Source organism: Manis pentadactyla, chromosome 7 (assembly GCF_030020395.1).
Source record: "Manis pentadactyla isolate mManPen7 chromosome 7, mManPen7.hap1, whole genome shotgun sequence".
NCBI classification, from domain to species: domain Eukaryota; kingdom Metazoa; phylum Chordata; class Mammalia; order Pholidota; family Manidae; genus Manis; species Manis pentadactyla.
In genome coordinates, this window is record NC_080025.1 from 117,578,535 (window position 1) to 117,591,039 (window position 12,505).

The window sequence follows — 12,505 nt, forward strand, 5'->3', positions numbered from 1 at the left end:
TTCTTAAAAAAAGTATGCAAGAAGAGATGCTTTGTTCAGTGATCATCTAATTTCTAGAGCTCTACTTAAATGTTCATTTAAGCTAATGATCTAATACTTTCTAACAGTGGCTCTTTCTGTGAACAGCTAATGAAATACCAACATGGAAGATGTAGAAGATGTGGCTTATGAATATCCCTAAATTGAACACAAATATCTGTTGCATGGATAAACTAAGAGCTGTAAATAGAAACTACAGCAAAGTTATTCATTAATTCAATATTTTATTGGCATCAACGCATTAAACTTTTTGAGTTGTATAAGTAATTTCATTAGTAATTTTAGAAGAAAGAGTTCTAGAAAATAGTTGTGCTACTAGAATTGAAGAGGGTGTTAATTCTGAATTAACTTATTAAATCATTTACAATTGTTTTCTATGTCCACTTAAGTACAAAACTTTTGTAAGAAAGATACACTTTATTGCATTATATAATTTCATATTCTAAAGGAGTCATGATTGACACTCATAAGCATAAATATACATGATGCAACCAGTCAGCAATGTAGCTATTAAAAGATTTAAAATGTAAAACTAGAATTTAACAGGCAAAATACTTAATATGGCTTTTAATGGAAAGTAACTGTTTAGAAATGATTTATTGCCCCATTTTAGTCATTCCTCATAAAGTGAACATAAAATTATGGTCACCATTTAAAATGGCAAATGTTATCTAAGCCTATGTTGTACACATCTTGTAACATGTAGTATACAGTATTCATGGACTTTGTTAAGTATACATATGTACATATATATAGATATACAGTACATGGACAGTTCTTCTTTAATACCCCTGAACATGTTGATTAAAACTATTACAGTATTTCTATTATAAAACTACTTGAAAAGGTGGCATAGCTTCTTGGTATTGAAGTTCAATCCTACAGATTGGGGGAAGAAAAGTTGGTTATAAATACATTCTTTACAAAAAACTGAATAGTGGTCCCGCACTCATACTTTTTTATTACAGTGATAACATTTTATTCTTTTAAAGGTATTTACATCTTGCTGTTCTTGGTTTCTGTGTGATATATACAGAAGTTATGAGTGAGAATTTTGTCTAGGCAGGCCTATTTGTTAGGTTTTTCTACTTTTTCATTTTTGTGTAAGTTCCAAATCTCTTCTTTCACATTGTTGTTTATTTCTGTTTGCCTTGTATTACTGCTGCTGCATTTGGTGTTCTGGGAACACTGGGTGACTTTACTTCTAGGAACAGGAAGAAAAGATTTAACTCTTGAAGTACCCAACTCAGGCTTTGATTTACTGTTGCTGCATTTGGCGTTTTGATAGCTGCTGAGAGGACGCACCTCCTGTAAGACAGGAGAGACAAAGAACTTTGTCACACTTGACGTGCCACAGGCTTCTGGGACCATTCGAACTCCTCCTTTTCTGTCTGAGCAGGAGAGTAGGTGCTTCTCCCTAGATGCAGTTCTCATAAAACCCAAATGGAAGACAATGGGGGGATAAGCTGACTTCCTATAAACCAACTGTCTGATTCTCATTAGGCTGTTCATGGTGTGACCAGAGTGCTGAGCACAGGAGTCAGTGAACCGCGTGCCCGACAGCCTGCGATCCCACCCACAGGGGCCTCACAGGGTCCTGTGCACAAGGGAATCACAGACAGGAGGAGTCCAACCAGTTACTTATCAACTGCTTCACCTTGGGTGAGTCACCTTTCTTTTCTGCTATCACATCTATAAACTCGTCTGTTGCTCAACAAGTATTTTTGAGCATTTAATGACAAGGTGACTGCTGATATAGGTGCTTGATCTACAGCAGAAAACAGAAACATTCATGCTCTAACAAAGCTTGTATTCTAGTGAATTAAGGCTCCTGTGCTGCTATTCTATGACTAGGTGGCTTAAGATCGTCTGTAATTGGAGAGGTAAGACGATTTGCCCACAGAATGATGAGTTTGGGACAAGACCTCAAGGTGTTTTCTCCTCTATTGTGTTAAATTCTGCCTCCTAGCAAACACGGAGTGAGGCCTATTAAGTGAGCTACTCCAGCGGCCTCTGAACTAGTTGGCATTCATGATTTTTACCTCTTTTTAAAAGTAATCAAACAGCACTATAACCATTGAGAGAAAGATGTAAAACTGAAATTTAACATGTATATACTTAATATGGCTTTTAATGGAAAGTAACTGTTCCGCTTCACATGCACGCTCCTGGGTATTTCCTAAATCTGCAAAATGGGACTCAGCCATGGGCCTAGTAAGGCCCATCCCAACTTGTGCTCTGGTCTAAAACCAGAAAATTCAATACATACTAAATATCTAGATGACATGGCCTGTAATAATGGTAACAGGTAGTTGACAGATCCACCTTCCCCCTCAGAGATTCTGTACAACTCTAAATAATTTTGCCATGATCTTTGACTTCCCTTTGGAAATCCAAGGGGTAGGGCCAAGGCTCAGATATAGGAAAGGTGACACACAGTGCGTTCTTTGCTACTCTGCCCTTTTGTCTGCATCATGAAGGCAAGGACATGTTTATGGTGTAAGGCAGGAAGCATCTATGTGAGATGGAGTACCCACAACAGCTAAAAATATGATTGGGGTGTTGAGGCTGTGCCTGGAGGCGTGGAGAATCACACTTCAACTCAGGGCTGGGAGTGTGAGAATAATGCCGGTGAGTGATGCTCCTGATACTCTGGCAGCCAAACACTGGCTTTGAGGTGTGTTCCCTGAAGCTAAGAAGTACCAGAGCCTGGGACTAGGCAAGTTAAGGTGTTTAATGCTTCCTAGGCTACAAGTTTCATTAAACATAACACCTCTCATTTGTATAGAAAGGCATGGCCCTTAAAGTAAGTTTTAATTGTTAGTCTTCAAGAAATATAGTTAAATCATAGCTATTCATTCACTCAACATGGAGCATCTGCTAGAAGCTAAGAGGATAATATCTGCTCTCTAGATGGAAAGTTGGGGGCAGAAAATAAAGAAAAACACTATAGGGGAGCTGGATCTTTAAGGTCGTGGTAGGCCTGCGACAGATAAAGAGCAGGGTTTGGTGGGAAGGAGAAAGGGTGAAGACAGGCATGGGGAGGTGCAGTATGGTGTGGAACTAGGGAAGTACGTGTAAAAATAAGTTACATGAAGGTATAGCAACCTCTCTAAAGACACATTCAGAAAGAAATGAGGTACAAAATTAGGAAAATGACAGAGCAAAGCTCTGTTTTAGAGCAGTGGGTCTAAGCCTAGATGCACATGAGAGTCACCAGCGAGCTGTTAAAAACCCTTATGTCCAGGTTTCACCTCAGACCAATTATATCAGAAGTTCTAGAGGATGTGGTCCAGGTACTAGAAAAAAAAAATTCCTCAAGTGGATTTCATTATGCAGCCCCAGATGAGAATTTTTGCTTTAGGGGGATTAATTTAGAAGGCTGGCTGCTAATAATAAATGGAGTTAACACTGTAGCAAGTGATGAGGGGAAAGTGATTTCAGCTAACCCAGAGAGCTCTTACTTCTAAAGGGAATTACTTCCAGATAACATAAGAAACTGGGACCCTCACCAAGAAACGCTAGCTGTGGTTTTCAGGACAGAAGAGGAATGAGCCTGCCAGGCTTTCTGAAGTTGAGTGTTATCTTGCCCTCTGCTGGTAGATTCTGAGAAAAACATCTTCCACCCGCTGGAAAATAGTCCCTCCAAAGGTGTTCAGGGGGACAAGAAAGAGAAAAGTAGGAGGCAGCTGACCTAATAGCCATACCAAACCACACATTTAAACAACCACATGGTTCTTTCATAGGAGCCCAGAGAGTATAAACCCATTTTTTTAAAGGTCCTTTATAAAACAAGGCTGTCCTGAGCTGCCCAGACCTTACCCACTTTCAGTACTATTTTTTTATGGACAGTACCTTATTGTAGCAACCCAATATGGCCATGTCACAGGGAAGGAGGGTACAACACCGTGTTTCCATTAGACATTTAAATAACAGCAGCCAGTCACGACGCCAACACTTTTAGATAGGAAGTGACTCGGCCCTGTGGAGAAATAGTGGCTCATCTTTCCCTCTTCCCAGACCCTCAGGGCCCTGTTACTGACTGCTCCTCAAACAATCCTAAAGAGTGGTCCTGGAGCCCAGAGATACACTCTGAATCAAAGCTGAGGGACCCCCAGGTCACTACGTGCTCCTAAACTGTCTGCAACTGCAAGAAAAAAGCAGACCCAGTGGTGGAGGGAGCTAGAAGGGTGTGCTCTGCTTCACAGACCAGCTTATGCATGTTTTCGTCGGGATCTCAGCCCTGCCAGTCCTCCCTCCCTCTCCCTTCTTCCTCCAACACATGCACTCACATAGTTTCACATATAACTAATCAGGACTGAAGCCTAAGGAAGCAATGAGAGCGCGGGGGCCGTCGGGCTCAGGTCTGCCAGGCGATCAGATAAGGATGAATCCTTTAATAGTCTCACCATGTTCACTTTCTAATCCTGCTCTCTGCACTCCTCACACAGATCCTCGCAGTGGGTGAGAACGGGATCGACAAGGTTTGGTCAACAAACCACATCTTACAGATGCCTCTAGGAAATCTGCATCCACACAGAATAACTACTGGTAAGAAGTAGTTTTACTGTTTCTGTTCACACAGGAGTACCATGCTGGGTGGGCTATCTCTTGGCATGTATTAACCAGTCAGAGTTGAATATTTCTATTTAAGAGGTTGATATTGAAATGCTGGATCTTTTATTTGATATTGATTTGTTTTTTAAGGAAAATCTGACTAAAACATGATGTATGTTAGGCAAGTTAAGCAACTAAACTAAAAATGAGATCTTTTTATTAAACATGTAAAAGACCTTTAGGACACTCAACCGTTTGCTATAATTAACTCAAAAATTCAAAACTGCAAGAAATCTTAAAAGTTCTCAAATGAAAAACAATGCTTTTTAAAATGAAACAACCAGGAAGGCAGATGTTACATTGTTGCTAGTTTTGGCATACAGGAACGATAGAATGTTAGGTTTCAAACAGAAGGATAAATGCTTTTTTCCATGTCATTTTTTCAAGCTACTATCCAAACAGTAATCATGAACCATTTTCATGACTGGTTTAAAAATAACTTTGTGATGCACACTGAAATAGATTTGTGAAGTCCATTCCAAAGCAATCCTCTTTTTGGTCCCATTTTGGGGGGAAATGGGCACTTACCTTTTGTGACACTGGCTTTCTTGGATTATTAACAGTTGCTGAAAATGCAGGGCTGTTCTCTGCACTATCAAACCTCCTTAAATCATCCCTGACATCAGCAATCTGGAAAATATACAGTTTATCAAGGCACAGTTTAAAGTTCCTATGGAAAAACCACAGCACAGGTGTTATCTTTCTCTTCTTCCCCAGCCCTCAGAACATACCCCATACCCTGTACTGTTCACTCGAACGGCTTGAAGCTTTCACATGAAACTAACAGAAAATGCATAAGGAATAGTCTCTAAAGGAGGCAAATCTATTAAAAAAGTCACCAGAGGCCAACCAGATGAGCCCTAGAGAAAAAATAATCACTTGGCAAGGAAAGAAAGGATGTACAATTTGCAAGATTTTAATCACCTTATTTTTCCAGTGGATAAGTCTTTCAGTTCACTTCCAGCAAGGTTAAATAAGATAGTCACTTGTGCTCTGTCCTAGAGATTATGACTGTTCACATGGAACAGCTGAGTCAGTGGAACCCATGCAGTATAACTACTTTCTCATCCTCCCATTCAAGTAAAAGACATTTGTGAAGGAAGTTGGGTGAAATTTGCTGCAAATATCAGAATGCCAAAACAGGTTGAATTTGATGTGGATTATTAATGCTTTGAGAGTTTGTGTCACCGATTTCCATTTTCAAAGCCTACAGACAAGACATGCATCATACAGGCTAGATTTTGTTCTTATTTGTAAGGAAAGTTATTGCTCTTGCTCTATCACATGAGTCTGCTGCAGAATTCTCTTATGATAGGTGATTTTCATGCCAATGTTAGGAGAAGAGAAAGGAAAAAAGCCTGAGGAAACAAACTGAGACTTACGCAAATGCTGCCTGAATGTGGTGCTGTGATTTGTACTCATGCAACTAACAGGCAATTTTAATGTCAGGTCTTTTGGAAGAGTTTGGAAATTGGAAGCTGTACTGAGTAGAACTTCCTTATTATTATAAGTGATGTTTCGGAAGAAAGGGCTTTTCTAAGCAAGATAATTCTCTCAGGGTATGGGTATTACGATATGGTCCTAGGAAGCCTCTCTGCTGTTGGGCGGAACGGTCCATGTCCTCCCCAGTCATACTGCTTACCTTGCTTATGTCAGATTCAGACTTGCTGGAGCACATACTCTCAAGTTCCTTGACAAGGTCTGTTTCATCATCTGAACCCAGAGAGAGTCTTTGATCCAAATTCAACGTCAATGACAGATCATTCTCTAAAGATCTAACATGAAGTTCAAAATGTCATTTAATGCAACCATTCATTCTCATAAGATTTTGGTAACTCCCACTCAAAATTCTCAATAGGATACAATTTTATTCACAAAGAAATCCATTTGGACTTAACAACATTCCAGTCTCCTTACTATTCCCTTTTCTTCTCTGTCTCTAAAGTTAGATAAAATTAAGACCCTAAGCACTGTAGTAGGGAGGCAGTGTGGTATAATGGCACAAATATGCATTTCCAGTTTGGCTCTACCATTATTAGTAGGATGGCCATGGGTCGGGGTTTTTTGTGTGTCTCCTTAACACCTCAAGTTTCTGGGTTCCCTTTTCTGTAATGGAATCCTTCAGTCTACGTTACAGAGTTACTGGGAAAATTATATAGGCTGCTGCGTGTCACACTTCTAAGGGCCTGGCAGAAAGAAGCATGTGATGCACTGTCTCTCTCCAGCCTTCCCACTCCTGTTATTCTGTAAACCATCAGACAGGGCCTAAATGTTACCTGCCAAGTAACAGGGCACACAACTTACTGGGCTACAATGGGGAGCCATCAACAAATTGCCCAAACATTTCTATTGTATAATTAACCAATCATCCTTTCTACCTCAAAATTTGTAAGCTGAAATAATTAACAATTTCCTAGAAGCTATATAAGAAACATATCACTTTAAATATTTAGCACTTAAGTGCAAGTAAGTCATGCTGTTTCCATACACCTAGCACTGAAAAAAATAAGTCATATCTAAAGCTTGTTTAGAAGTTGACAAATGCAGGATTTTACAATATCTTTATGTCAAATGCATTAATAATACAGATATCCCTGCTTTTCAAAAGTTTACATTATGCCACTTTTCTTTTACCAAAGACCTACATTATTAGTACCTGTTTTTGAACCAAAAGAAATCCAAAGAGGATTTTCACCTTTACAAGAAAGGGGGGAAAGTGAGAACAGTGCTGTTTGTTTCTCAAGGAGCCCCTACAGCGGCAAGAGTACCCATCAAGCTCCTTCCCCAGAAACTCAGCCTCAAGCCACCCTAGCTTGGACCTGTGGGAGCATCTGTGCTTTATCTCAATTCAGTTTGTGCATCTGGTAGCAAGATGTGTCCTAAGGTATCAGAAAAGCCTAAGAGAGGTTATGTGTTTGGTTCTGGGAATACCTAAAAATCTTTCCATATAAATTGACAATAATTGCTTCTTTGCTTTACACCATTTTGATTGTGAAAGGTTTCATAGGAATGATCTACTTTCAGATAGCAGGGAGGATGTAATTATTGAGTTTGATTAAAAAAATGAAGCCAATAATACTTCTAACCTTTTCAACACACTGAAAGCTGAAAGCAAAACAGCCTTTATGTGGAGTTATACTAAGTTTAAGGAACAGTTTTTTAAATTTCATTTGAAGAGGGAGCAGAACGTACCACTTTGGCATGTGAATTATTTTAAGCTGAAGTCAATCAAGACCCAACAGACTCAAGAAAAATATTTACCTCTTCCATAACTACCTAAAAGAATTTAGTAGGGGACCTGGCCCAGAAAAAGAGCTAAAATTTTACCTGAAAGCCCTATCTGTATAGCAGGACAAACATCTAATTACCAAACATTTGCTCTTGTCATGCTGGGAATTGCCCTTCTCCCCTCTGCAGCCCCAGGCCCACACCCCATTCCTTAGCTCAGGCGGGCACATAAGCCTCTGGGGCTCCTGTACATATTAAATTAATTTTTCTCCTGCCTTATATCCATTTGATTTTAGATCAGCCAAATAACCTAGAAGGGAAAACTTTCTACCCCTACATATTACTAGATTTCAGTTTCATACTAGCATTTAAATTACCTCTACTGCTTTCTTAAAAAATATATTAGCAGCCTAAATAGCTGTACAAATGAGGAGAACATGTACTCTTTGTAATGAGTTACATCTGAAAGGGCAACTTACTTTTGTTTTGACAGAGAAGCATTCCTATTACAATTCAGCTCGGATAAAGTCTTATTTTTGATATCTGTTGAAGGAAAATAATGATTTTCAATAGAATGAATCATGGTCCCTGTGCATCTTGAACTCTGTATTTAAAAGAAACTGGCCATGGATGGACTCTTCTGCACTTACTGTTTTGGGATTGAGTCCATCTTTTGAGGAGCTTTTCCTCAGGGCTGTGGCTGTCGATGCAGCTTCCTGCACAGGCTGTGTGGGAAGGTGTGAGAACAGCCAGCTCCTTAGGTATATTTATGGCTGAAGTCAGTGCACCTGCCATCACCTGGAATCCTGAGGTTTACTTTTATCAGTGGCTCCTCTTCTCACTAGCCAAGGCCCTTTTATTCTCAAAGTACTTTAAATATCTGCCTTGTTCCAATGTCACCGAGCACACAGATCAAGTGCAGGTTTTGGATGTGAGGACCCTGGTATGCATTCGTGTGCGTGGTGGTAGTGCAGTGGTAGTGTATTAGTAGAAATTTAACTTTTAATTGCTTTGCATTATGCAGAATAGAATGGTATCCAAAAAAAACCTAGAAAATGTCAGCTTGCCTTGCTTGCAGGAAATATATAAATTTGGATCAGTTACAGACACAAATGTATAGGTTTTTGTGTACTGGTCATGGTGTGAAATGTATTTCTCATGGTTTGCTAGGATCAAAAAAGTTTGTAATAAACCATTTTAGACTCCAATAAAATGTCTGTTTTCATAATACTCTAAATTTTATGAGTTCATTATAATGCTTCGTTGCTTCTGAGTCAGTTCTTAAGTTGTACGAATTCTGCTTACACAAATTATCTCTAAAGAATGATTTTTAAAAGTACATATATTTGAGGACATATCCTTATTAAAAGTAGATCATCAGAGACAATCGCGGTGTTAGCTTTTTTCCCATACTTTTGTGATTTTTGTCAAAAAGTGTTGACCAATGACTTTCCTTATTACCATATAAGCTCCCAGCCTTGGGCATTGCCTTCCAGAAGCAGAACCCTGTGACCTGACATCACAGCTTTTGTTTTAGATCAGGAAGGAAAGGGTGTGTGTGTCTGTATCAAACTTTATGACCTTCCAGAGTGACCTGCATAGAATCCAATGGGTTCCTAGTTTTCTTAACAATGGTGTCAAAAAAACACCCACAACTAACCCAAATGTAATCATTTAAATCAAATGCAATTATTGGAAAAAAAAATTTTAAATTACCAGAGAGGTATGTCAGTTTTTGTCTACCTGATCAGTGCTTCATTCATGTAACCACTGGCTCATTAATTTTGCTTTGTAAAATTAGCTTTAGATTTAATAAAAATATATTTTATAAATGTTAGTTTTAGATTATATAAATACATCTCTATGTTGAAGTCAGATTAATAAAATTGCCAACTATAGCTTACACTTTTAAATAAGGTTTCAAATATAAGTCAAATAGTTCTAAAACTATAAAATTATTTATTTTTAAATAATTTATAATTCACCTTTTTCTTTTTAATACTTTGCAGAATATACTTTTCTGAGACTTATTTCCATAATACTACTTTAAATTCATATTCATTTTGTTTACATCAACTCTAAAGTACATATTGGCAATGCTTATTGTTTAGGTGATTATTTAGCTCAAGAAACAAGCTGGTCTCAAATGCTATAGAAATTGTAATAAACTTGGAAATAAGAGCCTGGATGGGTGTCCAGTAACCGAGGTGCTCATGGACCACAGGATTAAAGTGTCATGAGCTGGAGAAAACAGCATGAGAAACAAAAATATGGCATGGATTGTGGAACCCTGTGTTTCCAGAAGAGAGAATTTGGAGCACACAGCCAAGGGCTTCCAAACCTCAGAGATGATAGTCCCCATCTTAGAGCTCTTTTACATACTGTAAAGGAATAAACAGAGAAAGGTAAGATCCTTGCTACAGGAAGTCATCCAGGGAGTCTCTATGTTGTCTTGGGGGGTTTTATTCCCTGAATCACTCTAACTTTGAGCTGTAATGGCAAGTTCTTGGGATCAGAATCTATCCTGTTATATTCAGTGACTCTTCAGTCATTTAAAAAAGGTGGTCACAATTTGAATATACACACTTGGAGTAATTACAAAACTCTGGTATGTATGAATATGGTAGAAAGAAAATATTAAGCTTGTATTTTATTAACTTCTAATAGAAATTTTAGTATGAAAATATATTCATGAACGGAAATGATATTTTATGTTTTAAGCATCATAGCCTCTTAATTTAGCAAACCAAGTATTCTAAGGTTGGCATAAAAGCATATTATGTTGGGAGGGGCTCCAGAAGACCTAAGATGAATTACATGTAGCAGAAACCTGCAGTGCATATGAGGTTGGAATGTTTTTTTCCTTCTTACTCAAATAGGCATTTCCATTAGGGAGGACATTTATGATCTGTAATAATTGCTGATTGTTCTATTATTGAAGCCAAAAGAGTAAGTCTAGTGCCAGGTGAAACTTACATATGACACCCCATTATATAAAATTTGCTTGGTTTCCTGGAGTGTTAACGCTATGGACAGATTCTTGGTTTGCCCCCTCTCTTCCCAATGTCTAGGACAGAACCTGGCACAGAGTACACCCATGTATGAAAAAGAAACATGTACAACTGATTCACTCATAAAGGCCTTAAGGCTGGTTTAGGGATGACCCATAAAAGGAGTGATAAGCTGAAGTGCAGTTAGTATATTCCATAAATGTAACTGGGGATGCCACAAAGAATGAGGGCTCACTTAGCATGCCAAACATTCCGTTCAGAATTCTAGTATGAAAGATTATTTTTCAGGTGTGGGGGGGACTCCCAAATATTTTTGGAAATGTACCTACCACATCGATGTTTATTCTATGAGAATGTGCATCAAAATACTCAGAATGTTGTTGACTACATAGTGATAAAAGGACATTTGCATTCAGAAAGCACATCATGAATGCCCACTTACTTCGAGGTGGCATGCCCGCCTCCCTTACCTTCTTCAACCTGGTCTGGCTTATTCCAGGTGGGTGAAGAGAAACGACCAGACTTCTTGCGAGGACTGGTGCTCACCTTTCTCCAGGCACCACTCTCTCCTTTTTTCTTGCTACAACTGCTGTAATTTGAAACTATGGATAAAGGGAAACTTCCTCCTTTGAAATCAGCCGTGTGTTGGTCTAGCTCTGAAATGACATGGTTTTGCCAAAAGGACGACAATGACAATGTAATTTTATAGTCAAGCAAAATACCACATTTCCAATTCTCAAAGAAATAGACTCTTCAAAATCACAGGCTTCCTTAGTACTCAAGAAGAGAGTCCTATGAACAAACTTTATTTGGAGGTCTGGAATTTAAACATGGGCCAATAATTTAAAAACAGAGTTTGGAGCAATGGTGTAAAATGTCTTAATGTTCAGATAATTTCTCTAGTTACAAAGAGAGAAAAGAGAGCTCCCTAACAATAAATTCAAACAGGTATTACATAAGAGCTTGAATTTCCTCTCCTCGCAACACACACCCACATACCTGCTCTCTGGAGGGGACAGCCATGCAGAACAGCTTTATTAAGTAAGATGCTGAGAGCAGCTTTAACCACAGCCTGCTGCCCTTGGCTAGGGTGTTTTTTAGTTGTCAGCCTAAGGCCAGGTTGTCTTTTCACAGAGGCTCTTGACAATATTGCTTCTTGTACTCTGGGTGCGATGACAGCATTCCACAGCTGAGACATCCACCTTGCAAGAGGGTTCACAGTTAGGACAGGGCTTCTTGCAAATGACATAGCACTTGACATGGGACGGGCTCACAAACCATGGAAAAAGCCTACGTGTTTCTATAGAGATGCCACTTTTCCCAGGTAGTTGCAAAAATCAGTGAGATTATCCAATACCCAAGTAGTTTGACTTTGCTTCAAAAATACAACGTATTTCAAGTTAAACACACTGCTTATGTGTTTTTTTACTTTATAAGATCGTAGAAAGCAGGAGTCAATCAATACTTGAGTGGGTGCTGAACAAATGCATGAATAAAATACATTGGAAGGAAGATAAATACAGACAAAAAGAAGTCTGGAAAAGAGATTTCCTGAAGTCTGTGTCTAAATAGATTAAACTTATTTGCTATTTTCCTTAATATGACACACA

The 12,505-nt window shown here is 38.7% G+C and overlaps 1 protein-coding gene across 5 annotated transcripts in view; it reads right to left on the reverse strand.

Moving 5' to 3' along the window:
* Positions 1 to 243: 243 nt before the first annotated feature.
* CTTNBP2 (cortactin binding protein 2) overlaps positions 244 to 12,505 on the reverse strand; it is a 161,569-nt gene continuing 149,307 nt past the window's right edge. For 4 of the 5 annotated variants that reach the window (XM_036905678.2, XM_036905680.2, XM_036905681.2 and 1 more), the window contains 6 exons: positions 11,895 to 12,097; positions 11,366 to 11,551; positions 8,364 to 8,427; positions 6,299 to 6,431; positions 5,185 to 5,286; positions 244 to 1,347 (listed from right to left, as the gene is read on the reverse strand). In XM_036905678.2, coding sequence (XP_036761573.2) covers positions 1,108 to 1,347; positions 5,185 to 5,286; positions 6,299 to 6,431; positions 8,364 to 8,427; positions 11,366 to 11,551; positions 11,895 to 12,097 — 928 coding nt within the window. In that variant the 3' untranslated portion in view covers positions 244 to 1,107. Of the gene's footprint in view, positions 1,348 to 5,184; positions 5,287 to 6,298; positions 6,432 to 8,363; positions 8,428 to 11,365; positions 11,552 to 11,894; positions 12,098 to 12,505 lie in introns of those variants that run through there. The other variant, XM_036905679.2, reaches the window with a different exon arrangement.